This window comes from Leucoraja erinacea, chromosome 20, assembly GCF_028641065.1.
Source record: "Leucoraja erinacea ecotype New England chromosome 20, Leri_hhj_1, whole genome shotgun sequence".
Lineage (NCBI taxonomy): Eukaryota > Metazoa > Chordata > Chondrichthyes > Rajiformes > Rajidae > Leucoraja > Leucoraja erinaceus.
The window spans coordinates 27394016-27420022 of NC_073396.1; the positions used below are offsets into that span (position 1 = coordinate 27394016).

At 43.9% G+C, this 26007-nt stretch overlaps 1 protein-coding gene across 2 annotated transcripts; it reads right to left on the reverse strand.

Annotated features, from left to right (window-relative positions):
* Positions 1-100: 100 nt before the first annotated feature.
* LOC129707010 (alpha-N-acetylgalactosaminidase-like) lies at positions 101-24916 on the reverse strand. Of its 2 annotated transcripts, none has more exons than XM_055651725.1 (8): positions 23876-24032; positions 21259-21436; positions 16361-16535; positions 10663-10840; positions 9480-9574; positions 6664-6825; positions 3560-3757; positions 101-2012 (listed from the first exon to the last, which is right to left on the reverse strand). In XM_055651725.1, the coding sequence occupies exons 2-8, from the start codon at positions 21423-21425 to the stop codon at positions 1752-1754; spliced, it is 1236 nt and encodes a 411-aa protein (XP_055507700.1). In that variant the 5' UTR covers positions 21426-21436; positions 23876-24032; the 3' UTR covers positions 101-1751. The 2 variants fall into 2 exon arrangements, with proteins under 2 accessions (XP_055507700.1, XP_055507699.1); XM_055651724.1 differs by lacking the exon at positions 23876-24032 and adding an exon at positions 24493-24916 and having other exon boundaries at positions 103-2012.
* Between the last annotated feature and the right edge of the window lie 1091 nt (positions 24917-26007).

A 26007-nucleotide genomic window follows, 5' to 3' on the forward strand; every position in this document is an offset into this window, starting at 1 on the left:
AACATGAATTATGCATAATTTACACTGAAAATTTCTCAAAGAAAGACGATTGTGCGAATAAACAAAATATTCGTGCAAAAACGCTATTTAAAATAAAATAATCTAACAGTTCCATTATCTGTGTCAGAAGGAACTGCAGATGCTGGATAACATTGAAGATAGACACACAAAATGATGGAGTAACTCAGCGGGTCAGGCAGCATCTCTGGGAGGAAAGCGTGACGTTTCAGGTCAAGACCCTTCTTTAGACTCAGAGTTGATGTTTCAGGTGGAGACCCATCTTCACTTCCATTACCTGACTGGGCATATCACCGTGCTATAATGAATTATAACCCAACACCATTACTAACGAAGAATCTGTCCATCTCTGCCTCCACCACCGTCTGTGGCAATGAATACATACAGATTCACCACTCTCTTGCTGAAGAAATTCCCCCGCATCTCCTTTCGAAATGTATATCCTTTTATTCTGAGGCTGGACCCTCTGTTCCAGGTTTGTAGGTCAATTGGCTCCTGTAAATTGTAAATTGTCCCTAGTGTGTAGGATAGTGCTAGTGTACGGGGTGATCACTGGTTGGCGCTGACTCGGTGGGAGGTAGGGCTTGCTTCCAACGCTGTATCTCTAAAGTGTAAAGTCTAAAGACATCATGTGGGATAAAAGTTATTTGTGTCCATTTTGAAAACTTATACTTTTCATATCTTGACAAAAGAGAACTTGATACATATATATACATCATTTTATTCAGTACAACATAATTTACATGTGACAGGCAAAGATATGTATTCCCACCATCTGGCAAATAAATGGGCATTTATTTCTCAAAATTTAACGATACATGTATATGGAGCAAAAGTAAGTAAAATGCAGAATGTGGTATGAAACTGACATCAGCAGATTCAGTCAAAGGAAAACAAGCATTACAATTACTATTTAATAATTAAAATATTATTCAGTATACCATTCTACTAATATTTTAGCATGAAAATTAATTGAACATTTGTTTAGACATTCAGATCAAGCATAATAAAATATTTAGTGATGTATTAGTACATTTATCACATGTTGCTGTTATTTTCATATTTGTATTTATTTTAATGAGACAGTTGGCAGCTGGTTGCTCTAGATAGATAGAAATATTTAGGCTGTATCTTATAACTGCATCTGTATGGAGCATTTCCTTTTCACTGTGTAAAATTTAGGTCAGAAATGGAAGCAGACTTTTCAAAAATCTCATGGTCAAATATCAGTGAAATACTGGCTGGTTTAATATGTTCTCTGTCGGTCACTGATTTGGAGGAAAAAGTTTCAAGGAAGGCTTTCAGGTTGACTAGTTTAGATATATCTGGCATTCGGATGACATATCACACCATTTTTATTATCAGCCCCATTGGGTGTTGCAAATGTCACTTACAAAATGTTTGACCTCTACAATGCCATTTCCTTTACTTTATTTCAATGGGATAGTCAGTAGCCGATGGCGCAAGAAAGAAAATATATAGGATGTATATTTCAAGACAGACACAAAATTGTTGGAACTTGCGGTACAGATTTCATCGGAAATTCGACCTGCACATAACACGGGAATGTTGAATTGTTACATATATAGATATTTATGTCTTCAATGTGTCTTACCATGATATTTGGATGACTCTTTAAAGACATATTGACATATTTAAAGCATCATATAATTAAGCAGCAGTTTTTTTCCTCTAGCTTTATAGCAAATATTCACATGTTAAAATCATGACAGTTAACAAACAGGGCGAATAAAGAAAAGGACAACACTTGTTGGATTGACACGAAAACTGTGTGTGTGGTTTGAAGTCAGAAAGGCAACGAGCTGCTTGTCAAAAACATTATAGATATTGTACCCAAGAGAACAGTCCTCAATGTGCAGAGGAGATAAGCTCAATGTGAAGGATCTGGCTTCGCCCAGATCAGCCGTGTTGAGGTAGGCGAGAGCAAATTGTCCATGAGATAGCTTCCTCTTCCACAGTTGGAAATCTTGATCCTACAAGTAAGAGTTAAGGCTTTAAATCAACTTTCACTATTAAAAGGCACAGGGTTAGAACAATACAATAAAAAAAACAGATAATTCTGGCCAGAGAGTGAAAGGCATTGGTTTGCTGTACAAATCTTCACAGAGCTGGTCCATGGTCTCATGGGTCATGACTAAAGTAGGTGAGAAGGGGGAATATAGTTGTCTTTAGTCAGAGGGTGGTGAATCTGTGGAATCCATTGCCACAGACGTCTCCGGAGGCCAAGTCAATGGATATATTTGTGAAGATTGACAGATTCTTGATTAGTAAGGGTGTCGGGGGTTATGGGGAGAAGGCAGGAGAATGGGGTTGAGAGGGAAAGATAGATCAGCCATGATTGAATGGCGGAGTAGACTTGATGGGCCAAATTACCTAATTCTGCTTCTCAAATTTATATGAATTTATGAGATAAACTACAGGATAATTAATCTTCCTCACTTCCTAAAGGCAAGGGTGGCAAGGTCAGGTTGTTTGCTAAATTTCCCAACAAGGAATGATGGGATAAAAGATGAGGAGATAGTGGGAACAACCTGGCTGGAACATATGAATGAATTAGATCAGTGGAAAATTTGAGTCATTAGATGAATTGTGATGAATTACGATCATAAGCATGGTTAATGTATAACAGTTCCACCATTGAGGTTTACTGTGCTTTGTCCATATTTATTATTATTTTTTTTTAACTCAACATTTATTGACATAACAAAATACATATACAGACCAAACAAAAAGACACACAAAGGACAATCGCAAAATGACAAAATACAAATCACCTAACCTCTATTAGCATCGCATCAGATCCTCTTAACATTCTATCATAAAAGCATCTTATTCACAGGCACCAGAGCAAGCTCATCAATTCATATCTTTAATCAATCTTGGCATTTGTAATTGTACCGGTTTCCATATAATATTAAAGGCATCAGTCCCCAACTGGAGTTTAGCCGTTATACTTTCCATCAAGTATACATTTTTCAATCTTTCCCTCCACTATTGGACATTTGGTGGCATTTCCTTTCTCCATAGCACTGTTATCATCTTTTTAGCACTCAACAGCATCACCCCAAGCAGATATTTCTGATTTTGAATATCTGTCGCTGCTGGAGTATCTCCTAATGTGAAACAAGCTGGTTCCAAAGGTAGATCCACTCCCAGAATTAATTGAATCTCTACCTGGATGTCTCTCCAGTATTGGTACAATTTGGGATAATCCCCCAAAATATGTGTGTTATTATTGGAAGGACTTGATAACCTGGTTTCACATTTCCTTCATGTGGCCAAATTTTATCTAACGACTAATAACGATAGCTTTGTATAATTTATTCTCAGGGGCCTTCCACCTCAAACAAATCTCAATTCATCATTCTCATTGCCATTTTCAATCCCTGAATTCAACTAGAATACTGCCTGGATTAGAGGGTTTCACCAGCAGGGAGAGGTAGATTATATGAAATAGTATTGTGATTCCCCCTTTACCACAAGCTTCTTAACATATAAATGGAAACAAAATTATGGTTACCTTCTTAATTCTAACACCCTGTTGTCCTAGTTTGTCCTGATCTATATGGATGAGCAACTTGTTTTGCAGAAGGGTCCTGGCATCATCAGAGATTGTACGAAGATCATTGCTCATAAAAAATGGTGCCGCCAATATAGCCCAGATGGCTAGCTGTGCTTTAGACTGGTCTTGACTCAGGCCAAAGTTACCAACTATCAACTGTAAACAACAAAATCATTAAAGGTCAGTCAGGCATGTTGAAATGTTAGATCTAAATCCATATCCTCAATCGCTCAATCAGTTATCCATATCCCCATGAGGCCTCTTTGCATCCTCTACCATATTCACAAACCCACCGAGCTTTCCATCATTAGTGTATTTTGTTACACTAGAAATAAGCTATTTGTTCCTCTCAGCAAAGCCTGAAGAATAACTGGGGCCCAGGCACTAATTCCTAATATACCCAGATTATTCATCACCTGCCAAACTAAAATGGATTTCTTTATTCAATTCAATTTTCTCTCCGATAGCCAATTCTCAGTACATGACAGTATATAACCCCCTATTTAATTTAGTTTAGTTTAGTTTATAGATTCAGCATGGAAAAAGGCCCTTTGGCCTACTGAATCCTCGCTGACCATCAATCACCCATTCACACCAGTTCTACGTTAGCCGACTTTCTCATCCGTTCCCTACGCACTATCCACAATTTTACTGAGGCCAATTGACCTTCAAGCCCGCATGTCCTTGAGAGGTGGGAGAAAACTGGAGTGCCTGGAAGAAATCTATGCATGCACAGAAAGAACATGCAAACTCCACAGAGGCAGCACTCGAGGTCAGGATCAAACCTGGGTCTCTGGCATTGTGAGGGAGCAGCTCTACCAGCTTCACCACTGTGTCGGCCATTTCCTTGTGTTCTAAGCTTGTTGATGAACCTCCATTGTGGGACCTCATCGAATGCCTTCCAAAATAATTTACACATACCTCTTTCTGTCCCCACACTAATCACATTCTAAAAGAATATCAAAGATTTCTCAAAGCATATTGGTTAAACGTGACCTTCCTTTCACGTCCATGTTCACTCTGCTGAATCATCTTATTCTACTGCACCTTATTTACAAATACCCCCTGCCTGCCACTGAATTAATTCTTATTGTAGTAGGTTGCATCGGTAACATTTTGTAGCCATGTAATGTTGACTTATACAGTGGCTTGCAAAAGTTTTCATACCCCTTGAACTTTTCCACAATTTGTCACGTTACAACCACAAACATAAATGTATTTTATTGGGATTTTATGTGATAGACCAACACAAAGTGGCGCATAATTGTGAAGTGGAAGGAAAATGATACATGGTTTTCAAATTTTTTTACAAATAAAAAACTGAAAAGTGTGGCGTGCAAAAGTATTCAGCCCCCTTTACTCTTATACCCCTAAATAAAATCCAGTGCAACCAATTGCCTTCAGAAGTCACCTAATTAGTAAATAGAGTCCACTTGTGTGTAATCTAATCTCAGTATAAATACAGCTGTTCTGTGATGGCCTCAGAGGTTTGTTAGAGAACATTAGTGAGCAAACAGCATCATGAAGCCCAAGGATCACACCAGACAGGTCAGGGATAAAGTTGTGGAGAAGTTTAAAGCAGGGTTAGGTTATAACAAAATATCCCAAGCTTTGAACATCTCACGGAGCACTGTTAAATCCATCATCCGAAAATAGAAAGAGTATGGCACAACTGCCAACCTACCAAGACATGGCCATCCACCTAAACTGACAGGCCGGGCAAGGAGAGCATTGATCAAAGAAGCAGCCAAGAGGCCCATGGTAACTCTGGAAGAGCTGCAGAGATCCACAGATCAGGTGGGAGAATCTGTCCACAGGACAACTATTAGTTGTGCACTCCACAAATCTGGACTTTCTGGAAGAGTGGCAAGAAGAAAGCCATTGTTGAAAAAAAGCCATAAGAGGTCCTGTTTGTAGTTTGCCACAAGCCATGTGGGGGACACAGCAAACATGTGGAGGAAGGTGCTCTGGTCAGATGAGACCAAAATTGAAGTTTTTGGCGTAAATGCAAAACTAACACTGCACATCACCCTGAACACACCATCCCCATTGTGAAACATGGTGGGGGCAGCATCATGCTGTGGGGATGCTTTTCTTCAGCAGGGACAGGGAAGCTGGTCAGAGTTGATGGGAAGATGGATGGAGCCAAATACAGGGCAATCTTGGAAGACAACCTGTTAGAGTCTGCAAAAGACTTGAGACTGGGGCGGAGGTTCACCTTCCAGCAGGACAACAACCCTAAACATACAGCTAGAGCTACAATGGAATGGTTTAGATCAAAGCATATTCATGTGTTAGAATGGCCCAGTCAAAGTCCAGACCTAAATCCAATTGAGAATCTCTGGCAAGACTTGAAAATTGCTGTTCACAGACGCTCTCCATCCAATCTGACTGAGTTTGAGCTATTTTGCAAAGAAGAATGGGCAGAATTTTCATTCTCTAGATGTGCAAAGCTGGTAGAGACATACCCCAAAAGACTTGCAGCTGTAATTGCAGCGAAAGGTGGTTCTACAAAGTATTGACTCAGGGGGGCTGAATACTTTTGCACGCCACTCTTTTCAGTTTTTTATTTGTAAAAAAAATTTGAAAACCATGTATCATTTTCCTTCCACTTCACAATTATGCACCACTTTGTGTTGGTCTATCACATAAAATCCCAATAAAATACATTTACGTTTGTGGTCGTAACGTGACAAAATGTGGAAAAGTTCAAGGGGTATGAAAACTTTTGCAAGCCACTGTAGTAAGCCCCTCTCTTGCGCAATTGTCCACTGTGTTCCACTTGCCACAAACAGTGATACCCCAACAGATGTGCAGGAAGGAACTGCAGATGCTGGTTTAAACCAAAGATAGACACAAAAAGCTGGCGTAACTCAGCGGGACAGACTGCATCTTTGGAGAGAAGGAATAGGTGACGATGGAAGGTCTCGGCCCGAAACGTCACTTATTCCTTTTTCGCCAGAGATGCTGCCTGTCCCGTTGAGCTACTCCAGCTTTTTGTGTCTATACCACAACAGATGACAGATAGCTAAATTGTAGCAAAATGTGCATGTATGTTGTACCATATCTGGATCATTCCATCTTCCTGGACCTGCAGCTGGTTGCAAATCTTCCTGGTGGTCTCCAAACCAATTTATAATGGCCTTCACTTTATCCCACGAGTCATTGATATCATCATAATTTCTCCAAAGGTTGCAGAGTTGCCCAATTAGAGTGTAATTCACCTGAAGGGAAGTAGTATACAAAAATCATGGTATATGTATCATGGTATATGGCCACATTTATCTGTTTTGTAGTAAATGCCTACTATTTTCTGTGTGCTTAAGCAAAGCAAGAATTTCATTGTCCTATACAGGGACACATGACAATAAACTCACTTGAACTTGAACTTGAACTTGAAAATATTTAGCATATAATATATATTTAGTATATAATATATTATTTATATAATGTATTATAATATAAAATAATAATATAAAATAATAGTATAAATATATTATGATATAATATATAATGTAAAAGGATATTTGGTGTATCATTATATATTATGATATCATGTTTTTTAATACATTTTATAACATGTTTTATAATACAATATATTTATAGATATAATATAATATATTATATATGTTATTATAACATAATACATGATTATATAGCATATGATATTGCATATAGTATATATAATTATATACTAAATTATATATTATATTCATTATTATTATTATAATATAGTATATAATTTAGCATATAATTATATATTATTTAGTATGTATTGATATAGTGTATAAGGAAAAGTGTTTAGCACAATAATAAGTAGTTAACAGCAACACAACTATGGAAGCTTTAGTGTAAAATCAAACGTAAATTCTTTGAAGCAAAGGAGAAATATAGAAACAGTGCGGCTACGGGTCAGAAATTGAGAGCTAGAGACCAACACAACGTGAGGCAGGGATGTGCTTGTGGAGTGAGACATGCCGGAGATGTGCAAGAGGCTGTACAGATTATGGCAACTGGGAAGTGTGAAGCCGTGGAGTGACTTCCAAACAAGAAACAAGCAGACTATTGCCAGACCAGCAACCAATGCAGACTCATGGGCACTGGGTGACGGGTGAAGGGGGCTGGGTTTAAATAAAGACACAAGCTGCAAGTCAACGTAGTTGATGGGACATTTCCTACCATTGCATCACAATGCAGATTTGCCTCTGGAATTAGGAGACATTATGAACAGCACAACAATGCTGCACAGAAGATAAACGCCTGGAAATTCCTCCTTCTCTAACCCTCACCCCCCCCCCCCCCCCCCCCCCCCCCCCCCCCCCCCCCCCCCCCCCCACCCCCCCCCCCCCCACCCCCCCCCCCCCCCCCCCCCCCACCACCCACCTTCTGTAGAATTGAAGGCTACGTGTTACAGTCTAATTCTCATTGTACTAACTTATTCCACTGATATCGTCTGAAGAAGGATCTCGACCCAAAACATCACCCATTCCTTCACTCCAGAGATGCTGCCTGTCCCGCTGAGTTACTCCAGCATTTTGTGTCGATCGATGGCATGAATATTGGAGGACACTTGCGATATGCTCTAGTTATTATATAATAGCACCATCTATCTGGAGCAAAGTACGAGGCGATTAACGCTAATGGTGGCACGGTGGCACAGCGATAGAGTTGCTGCCTTACAGCGCCAGAAACCCAGGTTCAATCCTGACTACAGGTGCTGTCTGTACGGAGTTTGCACGTTCTCCCCGTAACCATGTGGGTTTTCTCTGTGTGCTCTCGTTTCCTCCCACACTCTACAGATGTACAGGTTTGTAGGTTAATTGGCTTCGGTAAAATTGTAAATTGTCCCTGGTATGTAAGATAGTGCTAGTGTTACGTGGTGGTCGCTGGTCAGCGCGGACTCGATGGGCTGAAGGGCCTGTTTCGGCACTTTATCTCTAAACTAAACTAAACTAAACTAAAAGGCCTCATGACTGCTAATTAAAAGAGCCTAAAACTTGAGCACTAAATCGTTGTGAAGATGAGATGCCCCAAAGCTCACTGAGTTTGGGATATTTTAAACAATGTGAGAAAGAAGGTGAAATATAGACACACAGTGCTGTAGTGACTCAGCAGGTCAGGGAGCATCTCTGGAGAACATGGAAAGGCGATGTTTCAGGTTGGGACCTTTCTTCAGCACGCTGTGTCTTTTTTTGTAAGCCAGCAACTGCAGTTCCATGTGTCTGAAACGTAGGCACATTTGACAGCTAAATGGATAAGCATCTGGGTATTTTTCACTTGACTCTGCACCATCTTCAATTACTCTAAGTGGCCCAATTATATGCTCAAGCATCGCAAAAATCACATATGCGCTCGTCTGAAAATGTTTGATACTTATGTGAAAGTGATAGGTCGCCAAGGTTAGCTGCCTTTTTTTCACTTCATTTGAATTATTAAGGTCATAAGGCATAGGAGTAAAATTAGGCCATTCGGCCCATCAATACTCCGCCATTCAATCGTGGCTGATCTAACTCTCCCTCCTAACCCATTCTCCTGCCTTCTCCCCATAACCTCTCACAACCGTACTAATCAAGAATCTATCCATCTCTGCCTTGAAAAATCCACTGACGTTCCACAGCCTTGTGTGGCAAAGATTCTCCACCCTCTGACTAAAATATTCCTCCTCATCACCTTCCTAAAATAATTATTGTTTTATTTTTTTTAATTTAGTTTCAAGCATGAAGTGAAAGCAATAGACTACAGACAGAATGGTGTCAGATGCTACTGTGCAACACTGAGGCAAATCGTTAAAGTGTCACACTCATATGGTCAAAAATACATTCAGATTGCGTTTTGTAAAAATGCTTAGAAAAGGAAATTAAAAGCTTCTTTCTACAACCTTTGGGGGTAAACCATCTTCATAAGCTGGCCAGCTGCAGGAATACAAGATTGCTCTTCCTGTGGAATTGAGTGCACGGCTCATCTTGGGATAACCTTGGAAATAGAATATGGACGTTAGCTTTAATGAACCAAAAATAGTGGTAATGTCAGTGACAGAGGGAGGAGCCGGCAGTGGGCCTTGGGGGGGGGGGGGGGGGGGGGGGGGGGGGGGGGGGAGGGGGGCGCCGAGCATGGAGGGAGGACCGAGGGTGGGGGGGGCTGGTGGGGGGGCTGCTGCCATGTGCGACGGCAGGCAGAAGATAGGACTGTTCGGTGAACTTTTGTAACTGTCGAAACCAGAAACATGGCAAACTCTTGTGTACTGCCAAGGTGAGGACTGCTGTATGAATTTAGCAGGTTATATGCAAAACAAGGCATTTCACAGTACCCTGGTACAAGTGACAATAAAGTATCATTGAATCATTGAATCAGTTAAACTCCTTTCACATCATTTGCAATGTAATCACAACTTATGTGTTTTTTATTTTGGTGACAGACATTCACCAGACATCGACAGATAGACAAAGGAATTTAAATGTTATTTAAATGTAATAAATTACTTTAGGACAAATGTAACTAATTTAACAAAAATGTATATTCCAATGTTAATGGGGTGGCACAATGCAGCTGGTCGAGCTGCTGCCTCACAGTGCCACAGTGCTAATTCAATCCTGACCTCAGATGCTGTCTGTGTGGAGTTTGCACGTTCTCCCTGAGACCGCATGCGTTTCCTCTGGCTATTCTGGTTTCCTCCCACATCCCAAATAAGGGCAGGTTTGTAGGTTAATTGCCTGCTGTAAATTGCCCTGAGTGTGTAGAGAGTGAATGCACAAGGAGGGATAACATTGAACTAGTTGGAATGGGGGGATCGATGGTCGGCGTGGATTCAGTGGGCAGAAGATGCCATGTGCATGCTGCAGCTCAAAACTAAACTGAATGTTTACAAACTGAAACATAATAAAATATTGACTTATTCAATTATTAGGAATTTAGGGCACAACTAACTCAAGTCTTTGAGAATGGAAATCATTCAGTTATCCTTGTAAAGGTGGACTCAACGATCTTGAAACAAAAGCATCTTCCATTAAATCGGAGAAGTAGATTAATTGCTACGTTATCACTGCAAAGTCTCAGAGAGGTACCTATTGATCTTTCAGTGGAGTTGGAATTGCATCCGTCAAGCTTCACCATATCTACTTCCCATTCTGCAAATGTATTCGCATCGATGTCAATGGTTTCCGGTAAGGTACCAAGATAGCCACCACAGGTTGAGTGACCCAGGTCACCGTAAATCCCCAGCTTCAGTCCTTTGGAATGAATCTAGCATAAATACAGATCAGGAAATGATTAAAGCTTAAACATCTATAAAGCAATAAGAATTTCATTGCCCCCACTCTGGGACATACAACAATCAGACACTTTTGACAGTGTTTAAGAGGGAACTGCAGATGCTGGAGAATCGAAGGTTACACAAAAAAGCTGGAGAAACTCAGCGGGTGCAGCAGCATCTATGGAGCGAAGGAAATAGGTAACGTTTCGGACCGAAACCCTTCTTCAGACTAATCGGGGGCGGGGGTGGGTGGGGACAAGAAAGGGAAAAGGAGGAGTAGCCAGAAGGCTGGGGGATGGGAGGAGACAGCAGGGGGACTGAGGAAGGGGAGGAGAGAGCAAGGACTAACAAAATTGGGAGAATTCGATGTTCATGCCCCCGGGGTGCAGACTCCCCAAACGGAATATGAGGTGCTGTTCCTCCAATTTCCGGTGCTGCTCGCTGTGGCCATGGAGGAGACCCAGGACAGAGAGGTCGGAGGCGGAGTGGGAGGGGGAGTTGAAGTGCTGAGCCACCGGGAGGTCAGCTTGGTTATTGCGGACTTTTGACATATGTCTTTCATTTTCTCATTATAAAGCCGTATGTCAAAAGTGTGACCTTGTGGGTTTTTTCCAGGTGCCCCAGTTTCCTCCCTCTTTCCCAAGATGTACAGGTTTGTAGGCTAATTGGCTTGGTAAAATTGTAAATTGTCCCTTGTGTGTTATAGGATGGTGTTAAGGTGCGGGGATCGCTGGTCAGCGCAGACTCGGTGGGCCGAAGGAGTTGTTTCCGCAATGTATCTAAACTAAATCTCCACCCTGGTATTTGAAATACAGTTCCAATGACATCACCCATTATATTCTTTGCGATTTCATTCTTCTTTGGAACATATATCAGACCTGTGGTGAGAGTCATAGATTATATTGGCTCCAGGATAATTCTCAACACCGGTAATTCTCTCGAAAGCATTCTCAGCCCCTTACTATACTCCCTATACACTCACAACTGTATGGCCTAATTCTATCCTAGCTCCATTTACAATAGACAATAGGCAATAGGTGCAGGAGTAGGCCATTTGGCCCTTCGAGCCAGCACCGCCATTCAATGTGATCATGGCTGATCATCCCCAATCAGTATCCCGTTCCTGCCTTCTCCACTTATCCCCTGACTCCACTATTTTTAAGAACCCTATCTAGCTCTCTCTTGAAAGCATCCAGAGAACCTGCCTCCATCACCCTCTGAGGCAGAGAATTCCACAGACTCACCACTCTCGGTGAGAAAAAGTGTTTCGTCGTCTCAGTTCCAAATGGCTTACTCCTTATTCTTAAACTGTGGCCCCTGGTTCTGGACTCCCCCAACATCGGGAACATGTTTCCTGCCTCTAGTGTGTCCAAGCCCTTAGCAATCTTATATGTTTCAATAAGATGCCCTCTCATCCTTCTAAATTCCAGAGTGTACAAGCCCAGCTCCTCCATTCTCTCAGCATGTGACAGTCCCGCGTTCCCGGGAATTAACCTTGTAAACCTATGCTGCACTCCCTCAATAGCAAGAATGTCCTTCCTCCGGGCTCTGTACAACTGCAGAAGGACCTCTTTGCTCCTATATTCGATTCCTCTTGTTATAAAGGCTAGCATGCCATTCGCTTTCCTCACCGCCTGCTGTACTTGCATGCTTACTTTCATAGACTGATGTACAAGGGCCCCCAGATCCCATTGTACTTCCCCTTTTCCCAACTTGACGCCATTTAGATAGTAATCTGCCTTCCTGTTTTTGCTATCAAAGTGGATACCCTCACATTTATCTGCATTAAACTTCATCTGCCATGCCATGCATCTGCCCACTCCTCCAACCTGTCCAAGTCACCCTGCATTCTCATAGCATCCTCCTCAGTCCACACTGCGACCCAGCTTTGTGCCATCTGCAAATTTGCTAATGTTACTTTGAATCCCTTCATCCAAATCATTGATGTAAAATTGTAAATAGCTACCAGCACCGAGCCTTGCGGAAGTCACTGCCTGCCATTCTGACACTAACCACCCCCCCCCCCCCCCCCCCCCCCCCCCCCCCCACCAAAATGCCCCTTTTTTTCCCCAATCCTGCCCTGCCATTCCTGACTGCCCCTATGTTCCAATAAGCTGACTTCATCCCCCCCCCACTTCTCCCTCTGCTATCCCTATCTTTTTTATTTCCTGTCTGCCATCCCTCTGTCAGCACTCTACGAATGCCATACCATATGCCCTAATTTTGCCCCCCTAATCTCCTGCCATTACTACTCTGAAAGCCAGTACCAGGTATCCACTACTCCCTATCCACTAGGTCCCCCAGTCCACCTGCAGACTCCTGCATCTTCCTGTCCCATGAGTCCATTTGTCTTTCTCTCTTCTCCCCTCTTTCTCCCCAATCCTATCTTCTCTCTCTCTCTTTCTTCTCTTTGCTTCCCCCCCTCCCCCCCCCACCGCCCCCCCTCTTCCTCTCTCTCCCCCCCTCGTCCCTCATTTTTCCCCATCCCTGAAGGGACCCCCCCTTTTAATCCCTCCTTTCTCTTCCTTCCCCTCTTCCCCCCCCCCCTTTCCAACCACTTTCTCCCTCTCCCCTTCTCCCCATTTAGTCCTTCCTCCTCTCATTCCTCTACTCCCCTTGTTACCTCTCTTCTTCTTCCCCCCCCGCCCCGCCCCCTTACAGATTCAATAAAAACTGAATTACCCAAGCATGATTTGCTCTCTCTCTCCCCCCTTTCCCTTTTGTTTCCTGTCTGAAATTTCCACGAATCCATGCTGACTCCAGCACTGATCCCCACCCCCTTACTGCTATCAAATGTGCAAATTATAATTCCTCTCCCCACCTTCCTCCCCGCCACTCGAAGGGGGACCCTTTTTCTCTATTCCAAGTTCCCCCCCCCCCTCCCCCCTGCCCGCTCCTCTCTCCTGGGCAAGTAATCATTCACAAAAGCACACCCCACCATCCTGGCCCACACACTTGTCATCTCCTGCTACCTTTCCAGGTGTAAGAAAGGTCCCCTGGAAGCCCTTAAGAACCTTGCAAACCACCCCAGGTTTTCCCCAACCCCTCCCCCGTTCTCCCGTCCCTGCTTCCCCCCTGGTGTGATAAAATATCCCTCTTTTTCCCTCCACCTCCCCACCACCGATGTCAGGCTGCCTCATTTCTCTCTCTCCCTCCTTTCTTAAAAAGTGGGATAAACATTTAGTTACTCCTTCCTGCAGAGCAGGCTGACCGGTTGCATCGTGGCTTGGTTCGGCAATTTGAGCGCCCTGGAGAGAAAAGACTACAAAAAGACACCCCACTAGTCACTGCTTGCCATTCTGAAAGGGACCCGTTAATCCCTATTCTTTATTTCCTGTCTGCCAACCACTTCTCTATCCATGTCAGCACTCTACCCCCAATACCATATGCCCTAATTTTGCCCACTAATCTCCTATGTGGGACCTTATCAAATGCTTTCTGAAAGTCCAGGTACACTACATCCACTACTCCCTTGTCCATTTTCTGAGTTACATTCAAAAAATTCCAGATGATTAGCCAAGCATGATTTCCCCTTTGTAAATCCATGCTGACTCCGACCGATCCTGTTACTGCTATTCAAATGTGCGGCTATCTCATCTTTTCTAATTGCCTCCAGCATCTTCCCCACCACCGATGTCAGGCTAACTGGTCTATAATTCCCCATTTTCTCTCTCCCGCCTTTCTTAAAAAGTGGGATAACATTAGTTACTCCTTCCTGCAGAGCAGGCTGACCGGTTGCATCGTGGCTTGGTTCGGCAATTTGAGCGCCCTGGAGAGAAAAAAAGACTACAAAAAGTAGCAAACACTGCCCAGTCCATCATCGGCTCTGACCTTCCTTCCATCGAGGGGATTTATCACAGTCGCTGCCTCAAAAAGGCTGGCAGTATCATCAAAGACCCACACCATCCTGGCCACACACTCATCTCCCTGCTACCTTCAGGTAGAAGGTACAGGAGCCTGAAGACTGCAACAACCAGGTTCAGGAATAGCTATTTCCCCACAGCCATCAGGCTATTAAACCTGGCTCGGACAAAACTCTGATTATTAATAACCCATTTTCTGTTATTTGCACTTTATCAGTTTATTTATTCATGTGCGTATATATTTATATCATGGTATATGGACACACTTATCTGTTTTGTAGTAAATGCCTACTATGTTCTGTGTGCTGAAGCAAAGCAAGAATTTCATTGTCCTATACAGGGACACATGACAATAAATTCACTTCAACTTGAACTTGAACTTGAACCCTCCAATCCACATGAACTGATCCTGAGTCATTAGAACATTGGAAAATTATCACCAATGCATCCACGATTTCTCGAGCCACTTCCTTAAGTACCCTGGGATGCAGACCATCAGACCCTGGGGATTTATCAGCCTTCAGTCCCATCAGTCTATCCAACAACATTTCCTGTCTAATGTGGATTTCCTTCAGTTCCTCTGTCACCCCAGATCAGGAAGATTGTTTGTGTCCTCCTTAGTGAAGACAGATCCAAAGTACCTGTTCAACTAATCTGCCATATCTTTGTTCCCCATAATAAATTGACCTTTTTTGGTCTTCAAGGGTCCAACTTTGGTCTTAACTAATTTTTTCCTCTTCACATACCTAAAGAAGCTTTTACTATCCTGCTTTATATTCTTGGCTAGCTTACCTTCGTACCTCATCTTTTCTCCCCGTATTGTCTTTTTATATTTTTGTTATCTTCTGTTGTTCTTTAAACATTACCCAATCCTCTTGCTTCCCGCTCATCTTTGCTAAGTTGTACTTTGTCGCTTTAATTTTTATACTGTCCCTGACGTCCCTTGTCAGCCATGGTCGTCCCTTTCTCCCCTTGGAATCTTTCTTCCTCCTAGGAATGAACTGATCCTGCACCTTCTGTATTATTCCTAGAAATACCTGCCATGTTTGTTCCACAGTCATCCCTGCTAGTGTATCTTTCCAGTCAACTTTGGCCAGCTCTTCCCTCATGGCCCCATAGTCCCCTTTATTCAACTGCAACGTGACACCTCCGATCTACTCTTCTCCCTCTACAATTGTAGATTAAACCTGACCAGTTTCCAGGAGACACCACTGTAGTGGTCCATATCTCAAACAATGACAAGAAGGAGTACAGGAAGGAGATAGAGAGTTTAGTAACATGGTGTCAAGACAACAACCTCTCCCTCAATGCCAATAAGAGCTAGTTATGGATCTTCCAACCTACCGCATTGCTGCCGTTAGACTTTTTCCATCTGCACTTTCTCTCTTGCTGTAACACTATAACGATGGAACACTGTGCTCTGTGCTCTGATATGTTTTTCTGTTTGCACTACCTGTTCTACTTGTACAAGGCTTGCATGTACTCATGTATGGTATGATTTGACTAGATAGCACACATAGTCTTTCACTGCATGTCAGTATATGTGACAATAATAAACCAATGCCAATAGCAATAGCAATAAGGCAAGGTAATAAAATGTTGCGATAAAAGCCTGTGACCACAGGAACTAGAAGAGATGTTACTCACATATTCAGCCAGTTTCTTAATACCATTTGGGAATCGGTCTTGGTCTGCTTGAAGCTTTCCATTGACGTCCCTCACCAGCGCAGACCAGCAGTCGTCAATGTTGACGTATTGATATCCCAGTTCTTTCCAGCCATCTTCTACAAGCTTGTCTGCCATCGCCATGAACAAGTCTTCACTGTTAGGGAGGAAAAGCCAAGAGGATATAAATTGATTTATTTATAGTATGAGCATGATGTAGGTGTTGCCAGCTAGGCCAGTCCCCATCCTTAAATAAGTTAGGCACAAAAAGCTGGAGTAACTCAGCGGGTCAGGCAGCATCTCTCATTACTGGTCCCTTCCCTCACTGTGAACCTAACGCATCTTGGATTCTCAGTGAGCACGTTGCTTTGATGAGATATAAAGGAAAACATCTGGGCATTTACACACTGACCACAATCTGCAAACTGGAGGGAAAATCACCCTCAAAGGCGTGGATAGACACAAAAGGCTGGATCCCCCTAACTCAGTGGGACAGGCAGCATCTCTGGAGAAAAGGAATAGGTGACGTTTCGGGTCGGGACCCTTCTTCAGATCCAAAACATCACCTATTCCTTTTCTCCAGAGATGCTGCCTGACCCGTTGAGTTACTCCAGCATTTTATGTCTATCTTCAGTGTAAACCAGCATCTGCAGTTCCTTTCTACACATATTCCTCATCACTAATTGCCCTGGAGAAGGTGGTAGTCGGCTACCTTCATGAGCCACCCGATGGCTTAATTTTAATTTGTTGGCACATATACAGAAGTACAGTGGAATTCCTTTTCTTGCGTAGGGTTCAGCAGGAATATTATGATAGATGCACAGTTTTAGTTAAGTACAAGTGTATAGGAGGAGAGAAGGAATGGGTGACATTTCGTGTCGAGACCCTTCTTCAGACACGAAGTCACAGGAAAGAGAAGATGATGAAGAGATGCTGCCTGTCCTGCTGAGTTATGGGTCTGTCCCACTGTACAAGTTTACCCAAGAGCTCTCCCGAGTTCAAAAAAAAATTCAAACTCGTGGTAAGCACGTAGAATGTACGTAGCAGGTACGTCGGAGCTTGGGACGTCTCTTAGCGGCTTGTAACGCTAACGGCAGGCACTCGGGAAACGCGGTAAGCTCGGGAAGACTCGTGAAGATTATTCAACATGTACCTATGAGCGGCTATTACCGTAATTCTCCGAGTTCGAATTAGGGGAAACTCGGGGGAGATCTTGAATTAGCTCGTACAGTGGGACAGCCCCATTACTCCAGCTTTTTGTGTCAATCTTCGGATTAAACCAGTATCTGCAGTTCCTTCCCACACATACTATTCCTATACACCTGTACTTAACTAAAATTGTGCTCATCTATTGTAATACACCTACTGAACTGTGTCCAAAAAAGGAATTTCACTGTATCTGTAGTTCTGTACTTGATACAGTGTACAAGAGTTGCCATTTTATCAAGATTATTGTGAAAGTTGTTATTAATGTTGAGTTCTCCTGTTGTGTGGGGACTTCCAGTGATGGTGAACGAGTGAAGATTCCAGGTCAGGATGGTGTGGAGGGTGGATGGGGAACTAGAGATAATGGTGTTCCTCTGTGATTGCAGCCCTTGGCTTACCGCTGTGCCACCTTCCGGGGCGCTACGGTGGGGCAGTGGTAGAGTTGCTGCCTCACAACGCCGGAGACCCGGGTTCAATCCCGACTATGGGTGCTGTCTGCACGGAGTTTGTACGTTCTCCCCGTGACTGCGTGGGTTTTCTCCGATATCTTCGGTTTCCTCCCAAACTCCAAAAACGTACAGGTTTGTAGGTTAATTGGCTTGGTATAAGTATAAGTCAAGTCAAGTCAAGTCAAGTCAAGTCAAGTCAAGTCAAGTTTATTTGTCACATACACATACGAGATGTGCAGTGAAATGAAAGTGGCAATGCTCGCGGAACAACAAAACAACCAAACAAATTATAAACACAATCATAACACACATATTATTTTACATAATAAATAATAGAAGGAAAAACGTTCTGTACAGTTAGTCCCTGGTGAGAAAGGCGTTTACAGTCCGAATTGCTTCTGGGAAGAAACTCCTTCTCAACCTCTCCGTTCTCACTGGATGGCAACGGAGGCGTTTGCCTGACCGTAGCGGCTAGAACAGTCCGTTGCAGGGGTGGAAGAGGTCTCTCATGATTTTGTTTGCTCTGGAGTTGCACCTCCTGTTGTATAGTTCCTGCAGGGGGGTGAATGAAGTTCCCATAGTGCGTTCGGCCGAACGCACTACTCTCTGCAGAGCCTTCTTGTCCTTGGCAGAGCAATTCCAAATTGTCCCTAGTATGTGTAGGGTGGTGTTAATGTCCGGGGATCACTGGTCGGTGCGGACTCGGTGGGCCGAAGGCCCTGTTTCTGCGTTGTATCTCTAAACTAAACTGAACTGATCTAAACTAATGTTAGATATTGAAGAGATGCTGTAAGAGCAGCCTTGTCAAGTAACTGCAGTGCATTTTCTTGGTGGTACCTAGTGCCATGCATGGTAGAAGGAACTGATATTCAGCGTCAAACCAATGGGTTCATTAAGATGGACACAAAATGCTGGAGTAACTCAGCGGGACAGGCAGCATTTCTGGAGAAAAGGAATAGGTGACGTTTCAGGTTGAGAGCCTTCTTCAGACCCACAATCAACCCGAAACTTCACCTGCTCCTTTTCTCCAGAGATGCTGCCTGACCCACTGAATTACTCCAGTTCTTTTGTGTCTATCTCTGGTGTAAACCAGCATCTGCAGTTCCTTCCTATACAAATGGTTTGCTTTATCTTGGATAGTATTAAGGTTCTTGAGTATATTAGGAATTGCACATCCTAGCAAGTAAGCAATACTCCATCACGCTCTTGACTTGTGTCTGTACCTGCAGAAGTATTCACCCATGTATTTGTTCTTCTTCTTGCGTATGGCGACTAAAGTTGTAGGACAACTTGTTCTATTTGGTCTTATTTGATTGTGCACGCCAGGTTGATTGCATTTGTCGAAACAGGGCGGACCACGTGAAGGTTGCAATCTCCCACCCCATGTATTTGGCAGAATGTGCAAACTTTCTCCGATGAAATATTGGAGGCAGCCTCAACGTACTATTCTTGGTGTGCACATGCAAAAAATACAACAACATTCCTAGAATTAACCCAATCCTGAGACATGAGCCTTTCCTGGAAACTGTTAAATATTTCCAGCGCTACATCAAGCGAGAGATAGCTTGATCTTTAGACTCGCTTCAAAATTTTAAATAAAGATCAACCCTTCAAACTCCCCATCACAGCACCAGAAGCCCAGGTTTGATCCTCGGGGTGCTCCAGTTTCCTCCCGCAGTTTCCTCCCACATCCCAAGGAAGTGCGGGTTTGTAGATTAATTGGCCTCTGTAAATTGTACCTGGTGTGTAGGCAGTGGATGAGAAAGTGGGATAACATGGAACTAGTGAAAACGGGTGATCGATGGTCGGTGTAGACTCAGTAGGCCAAGGGGCCAGTATCCATGCTTTTTCTCCAAACTAGACTAACCATTCAGTATCCATCTGACAAACAGGGGCGCGAGTGAACATTTAAAAAATGCAGATGCTGAAATTCTAAAGTAAAGCCAGAAAATGTGGGAAATATTCAGCAAGACAAGCAGCATCTGCGGCAAGAGAAGGATCTTTAACCTGAAATATTAACTCTGTTTCTCACTGAAATGCTGAGCAATTCCAGTATTTTCTGTTTTTAAATGAGGGAGAAAGAAAGATAATGATAATTCACTTGGGGATCTGAGAATCACATTTTGGCTCACAAACCAAATCTGTATAAATCTGCTTTGTTTCATGTGAAATACATAGAGTTAGAGTCATATAGCACAGTAACTGGCCCTTCGGCCCACCAGGTCCATGCTGACTATCAACCATCCATCTGAACCAATCCTACATTTTAATTCTCCCCACATTCTCATGAATTCCCTCAGATTCCACCCCTCACCCACACACTGGGGACAATATACCGCAGCCAATTAGCCGACTACGCAATCTCCCAGTTGCTAAACATTTTAAAGGGCCTGCCCACTTTCATGACCTAATTCACGACCTTTTTCACTCGTGGACATTTTTCAACAGGCTAGAAAAAACGCCCCGACCTACTTGATGCCACGAGTGCCTACGACTAGCATCACGACCTACCTACGATCTACCTACGACCTCGTGACGACCATTTTGCGAGTATGAGTCAAGGGCAAACTCGGCAGAGGTCGTGAATTAGGTCGTGAAAGTGGGACAGGCCCTTTAAGGGCCCTTCCCAGTCCCACACTGACCTTTCTGTACTGGGCCTCCTCCACTATCAGAGTGAGGTCACATGCAAATTGGAGGAACAGCACCTCAAATGTTGTTTGGGCAGCTTACAACCCCAGAGGTATGAAAATTGATTTCTCTAACTTCAAGTAAACTGTCCTGATTAATTTTACTGTTCTTTTATGCCTCGTTGTCACCTTCCTCTCAACTAACAATGAACCATTCTACATTCCCTTGATCAACTTCTGCTTTGATCTGTTGTTTTCACACTTTACATTCCCTTTGTACCCTTCCATATCTCGAGTTTCCCCCTTCCCTGACTCCCAGTCTGAAGAAGCGTCTCGACCCGAAACGTCACCCATCCCTCCTCTCCAGTGAGGCTGCCTGAGCCGCTGAGTTACTCCAGCACTTTGTGTCTATCTTCGGTGCATCTGCAGTTCCTTCCTACACAACCTATCGAACTGCAGATCTTTGGGATGTGGAAGGAAACCAGAACAACAGGGAGAAACCCAGCAGGTTACAGGGAGAACGTGCAAACTCTTTAAAACATCTTAAAAGACAAGCCACAGAGTTCATTTGTGTCCAGATGCTGCTTAAAGTACCTACCTAATGCAGTTGTCAGGGTACACATTGCAATCTGTCGTGCATCTGAAGCGCTCCCAGGCTATCCACCCCATGGGGGGAGATTTAGCCAAGCCATTGTCCAGCAGCTCACATGGCCCAACTAGTGTCAGGAAGAGGGATATGAAGAGGACAAGTATTCCACAATGCATTAAGACCCTCTCTGGAAAAAAATAATGGTGCTTATTCAGCATGCATTTCATTCAACACATTGCCATAATTGTTTATCAACAGACTCAATGACCAGCAGAAAGCGTATAAGACAGATGGGCAATCTGAATAGGACATAGGCATTGAGTCACAGAACACAGAAACAGCCATTCGGCCCAACTTGCCCAAGATGCCCCATCTACACTGGTCCCACCTGCCCATTTGGCCACTTTTGGCCCATATCCCTCCAAACCTTTCCTATCCACGTACGTCCAAATTTATTTTATATATTTATATATATTTAATGTGTGTATTTGTGTATACCTGTATATGAATACACAGTGTGTGTGTGTGTGTGTGTTTTTTTTTAATGTTGTTATAGTATTGGCCTCAACTACCCCCTCTGGCAGCTCATTCCACATACCCACCATAAAAATTATAAAAAATGATTTATTAAAAGTCATTTTACATTCTTCCAATGATCACTGATTTTGCGTGCATGCCTGAAGTCCCACTCCACCATGTTCAAGAACAGTTGCTTTCCTACAGCCATCAGATTCTTCAGACAACCAATACAACCTTAATTGAAGGAACTACGGATGTTGGTTTTCCTTCCTACACATTTTGTATGCTCCTCTGCGAAATCACCTCAAGGTATGCCTACTCCGCTGTTCCCTCGCTGCCCCCCTGTGATTCCTCCTGCTCACCGGCTCATCGTTGCTTCTTGCATATCTTTCATTCATTTGTTCCATATAGCTTCAACATCTCTCGTTTCCCTCTCCACTGTATCTCGGTCTGAAGAAAGGTCTCGACCCGAAACATCACCTATTCCTTCTCTCCCGAGATGCTGCCTGACCCACTGAGTTACTCCAGCATTTTGTGTCAACCTTAATTCTACCTCAGCAATGGAAATTAATGCATAAAAATATGAGGTTACATTTTGGGAATTCTAACATGGGCAGGACCTACACAGTGAATGCTAGGGCTCTGGGGAGTGTTGTAGAGCAGAGGGATCTAGGAGTGCAGGTGCATAGTTACCTGAAGGTGGAGTCGCAGGTGGATTGGGTGGTCAAAAAGGCTTCATCATCAGCCAGAGTATTGAGTATAGAGGTTGGGTGGTCATGTTGCAGTTGCATAAGACGTTGGTGAGGCCACATTTAGAGTATTGTGTTCAGTTCTGGGCACCGTGTTATAGGAATGATGTTGTCAAGCTGGAAAGGGTACAGAGAAGATTTATGAGGATGTTGGCAGGACTAGAGAGTCTGAGCTATAGGCAGAGGTTGAATAGGCTGGGACTATATTCCTTGGAGCGCAGGAGGATGAGGGGTGATCTTATAGACGTGTATAAGATCATGAGAGGAATAGATCAGGTAAATGCACAGAGTCTTTTGCCCTGAGTAGGGGAATCGAGGACCAGAGGACATAGGTTTAAGGTGAAGGGGAAAAGATTTAATAGGAATCTGAGGGGTAACTTTTTCACACAAAGATTGGTAGATGTATGGAACAAGCTGCCTGAGGAGGTAGTTGAGGCTGGGCCTATCCCAATATTTAAGCAGCAGTTAGACGGGTAAAAGGATTGGACAAGTCTGGAGAGATATGGACCAAATGCTGGCAGTTGGGAGTAGTGTCGCTGGGACATGTTGGCTGGTGAGGGCAAGTTGGGCCTAAGAGCCGTTTTTCACACTGTATCAAGCTATGACTCTATGAGAACACTCTGGACCACCTCTTGCACCTTTATGGCATTGTTTCTAATTGTGTATTTTTGCACTAATGTCTTTTTTTGCACAGTCGTTTTCTTTTCACTGTCTTGTATAATTTCTGTATGATATATGTTTTTGTAGGTTGTCCATGTGTATGTGCACACGATTTTCAATGTACATGTACCTCACTGTTCTTGCATACGTGATAATAAACCCAATTTGGCCTTGAGATCTAAAGGTCCCTGGTTCAATCCGGGTTTCGGCAGGGGTCGGGAAACACTTATAAGGGGCGGCACGGTGGCGCCGCGTTAGAGACGCTGCCTTACAGCGCCAGAGACCCGGGTTCGATCCTGACTACGGGTGCTATCCGTATGGAGTTTGTACATTCTCCCTGTGGCCGCGTGGGTTTTCACCGGGTGCTCTGGTTTCCTCCCACACTCCAAAGACGTACAGGTTTGTACAAGATTTGCCAAATTAGCTTGTTAAATTGTAAAATGTCCCTAGTGTGTGTGGGATAGGGTCAGTATGTGGGGATCGCTGGTCGGCACAGACTCGGTGGGCCGAAGGGCCTGTTTCCGCGCTGTTTCCGTATCTCTAAACTAAACTAAACTTAACGATGTCTGAAGAAGGGTCTCGACTCTCGACCCTGTTCCTTCTCTCCAGGGATGCTGCCCGACCCGCTGAGTAACTCCAGGTTTTTGTGTCTAACTTAAACTAAACGGATGCACTGTGACTATGCAGTTAACCCTCACCTGCTGCAAAACTCGCTCAACTCTCAGGAAGTAAATTCCCCTTCAGCCCCCACATCTCTAGTCAAAGGGATGGCGTGGGTGAAGTCAACTCGCTTTAGCTTTAATGTGGAGGGAGTGGGGGGCTGGGAGAACAGAAGTCAAGAGAGACGACCAGGTGATGTCATGTGGCCATTGTGATGTGCTGACTTTGTAATCCCATTGTTTCGGAGCTGGAGATCAGTGTCAAACTAAACCAAACCGTGGCCCGTTCCTTTCCCTCGCTCCCAGTCGCTGCATTTAATACACACACTCGCTAGAAGCAGGTTTCTTCGCTTTCACTGTTTGCGTCCGGCAGCTGTGGGTTATGGATTCATGTAACATATTCTCTAAATAAATAAATCCATCACACTAGATCAAGACCCCGAAAGCAACGACGGGGGAAAAACGTGCCTTTTACACAGGGCGTTGCTGTACGGTGTTACTGGAAGGACACAAACAAAGTGCTGGGGTAACTCAGCGGGTCAGTCAGGCAGCATCTCCGTTGAGTTACTCCAGCACTTTGTGTAAGACCAGCATCTGCAGTTGCTCGCTTCCACAGTGACACTGGAGTCTATTCGCCGTGTTTCGCGGTCACTTGCCTGGCTCGCAGCAAACTCTGGCTCCACGCACTCTAAGGGTTTTCGTGCAACATCGCTTCCACAGTCTCAATTCTGAACAGAATCACAACCGTAGCCTACAAGCAGAACCACGACTATTGCCCCCGGACCCGAGGAGCCGAACGGCCTGATTCTCCTCCTATATCTTCTGATCTTCAACAGAGCTAAAAAGCAAACTGCGAGAGGCGAATAACATAGACCGCGGAATCAAACTAATTGTCCTCATTTGCCATTTCTAACTGCAGGGCAGTAACACAGACGAGCTTCCAGCAGCAAACCAGGCCGCTTGTGGGTGCCCACTCCATTGAAGTGGTGGCCTGCCCGGGTTAAGACCAGGTGATGTGACGGGCAGTAACTAGTGGTGACACTCCTTGAGATCACGGCGATGTAATGTGATGTCAGGGTCTTCTGGACTGTGCGAGTATCGAGCGCCTGGTCGCGTCTGCTGCTCGGCTGACACTGACACTGACACTGACACTGACAGCGTCCCGGCTGAGAACACTGACCCTAACGGTAACGGAACCGTCCCCATTCCGTTTGGCTGTCTGGTCCTCACAATGGAACGACAGCGAACGAGAGCAAGGAGACTGAGGGCTGGAGATTGATCAGTAAGGTTATGGGGAGAAAGCAAGAGAATGGGGGTTGAGTGGGAAAGATAGATGGGCCACGATTGAATGACGGAGTAGACTTGGTTGGGCCAAATGGCCTCATTCTGCTCCTAGAACTTATGAACTTATGAGACTTGTCACATATGCCGGAGAGGGAAGCTACATTGTGGTGCAGCCCCAGCCATCACCTCAGAGCAGGGCTAGTCTGAAGAAGGGTCTCCACTCGAAAACATCACCTATCCATGTTCGCCACAGATGCTGCCTGACCTATTCCAGCACTTTGTGTCCTTTTGGTTGCATTGCCAGTATCAGTACAAAGGGAGGGTCTTTGCATTCTAAGAAGGTCCCTGCCTTTTAACAAGATGGAGCTGGGTGTTTTCAATATCAGTTTGTTATATGTATGAATACAATACTGGCATGAGTGCATCATGACTTCCTGACCTCCAGGGCAGCTCCCAGGCTCTGGAACTCCATCCCCCAACTGATCCGCAATTCCGTGTCCCTCACCATCTTCCAGTCCCGTCTCAAGACCCATCTCTTCACCTCTGCCTATCCTTAGCCCCACGTCCCCCTCCCTTTTCATATGTGCATTAATTGCCTCATATTGTGTTTTGTATTGAATTCTGTCTTTACTTTGTGTACTAGTCATGTCTCTACTATTTATTTCATTCCCCTTACATGTTTTTCCTCTACCTGCTAAATTTTTGTCAGGTGTCCTTGAGACTCTTGAAAGGCGCCCATAAATAAAATGTATTATTATTATTATTATAACTAGAGTTGCTGCCTCACAGCGCCAGAGGCTCAGGTTCGATCCTGACATCGGGTGCTGTCTGTATGGAGTTTGTATGTTCTCCTCGTGACTTGCGTGAGTTTTCTCTGGGAGCTTCAG

Coding starts and splice junctions, on each gene's coding strand:
- LOC129707010 (XM_055651725.1), bottom strand. CDS start 21,425: ATGCATTGTGGAATACTTGTCCTCTTCATATCCCTCTTCCTGACACTA. Junction 3,758..6,663: donor GATGGAATGATCCAGATATG/GTACAACATACA, acceptor TGTTGTTTACAG/TTGATAGTTGGTAACTTTGG. Junction 2,013..3,559: donor AGGGTGTTAGAATTAAGAAG/GTAACCATAATT, acceptor TCTTACTTGTAG/GATCAAGATTTCCAACTGTG.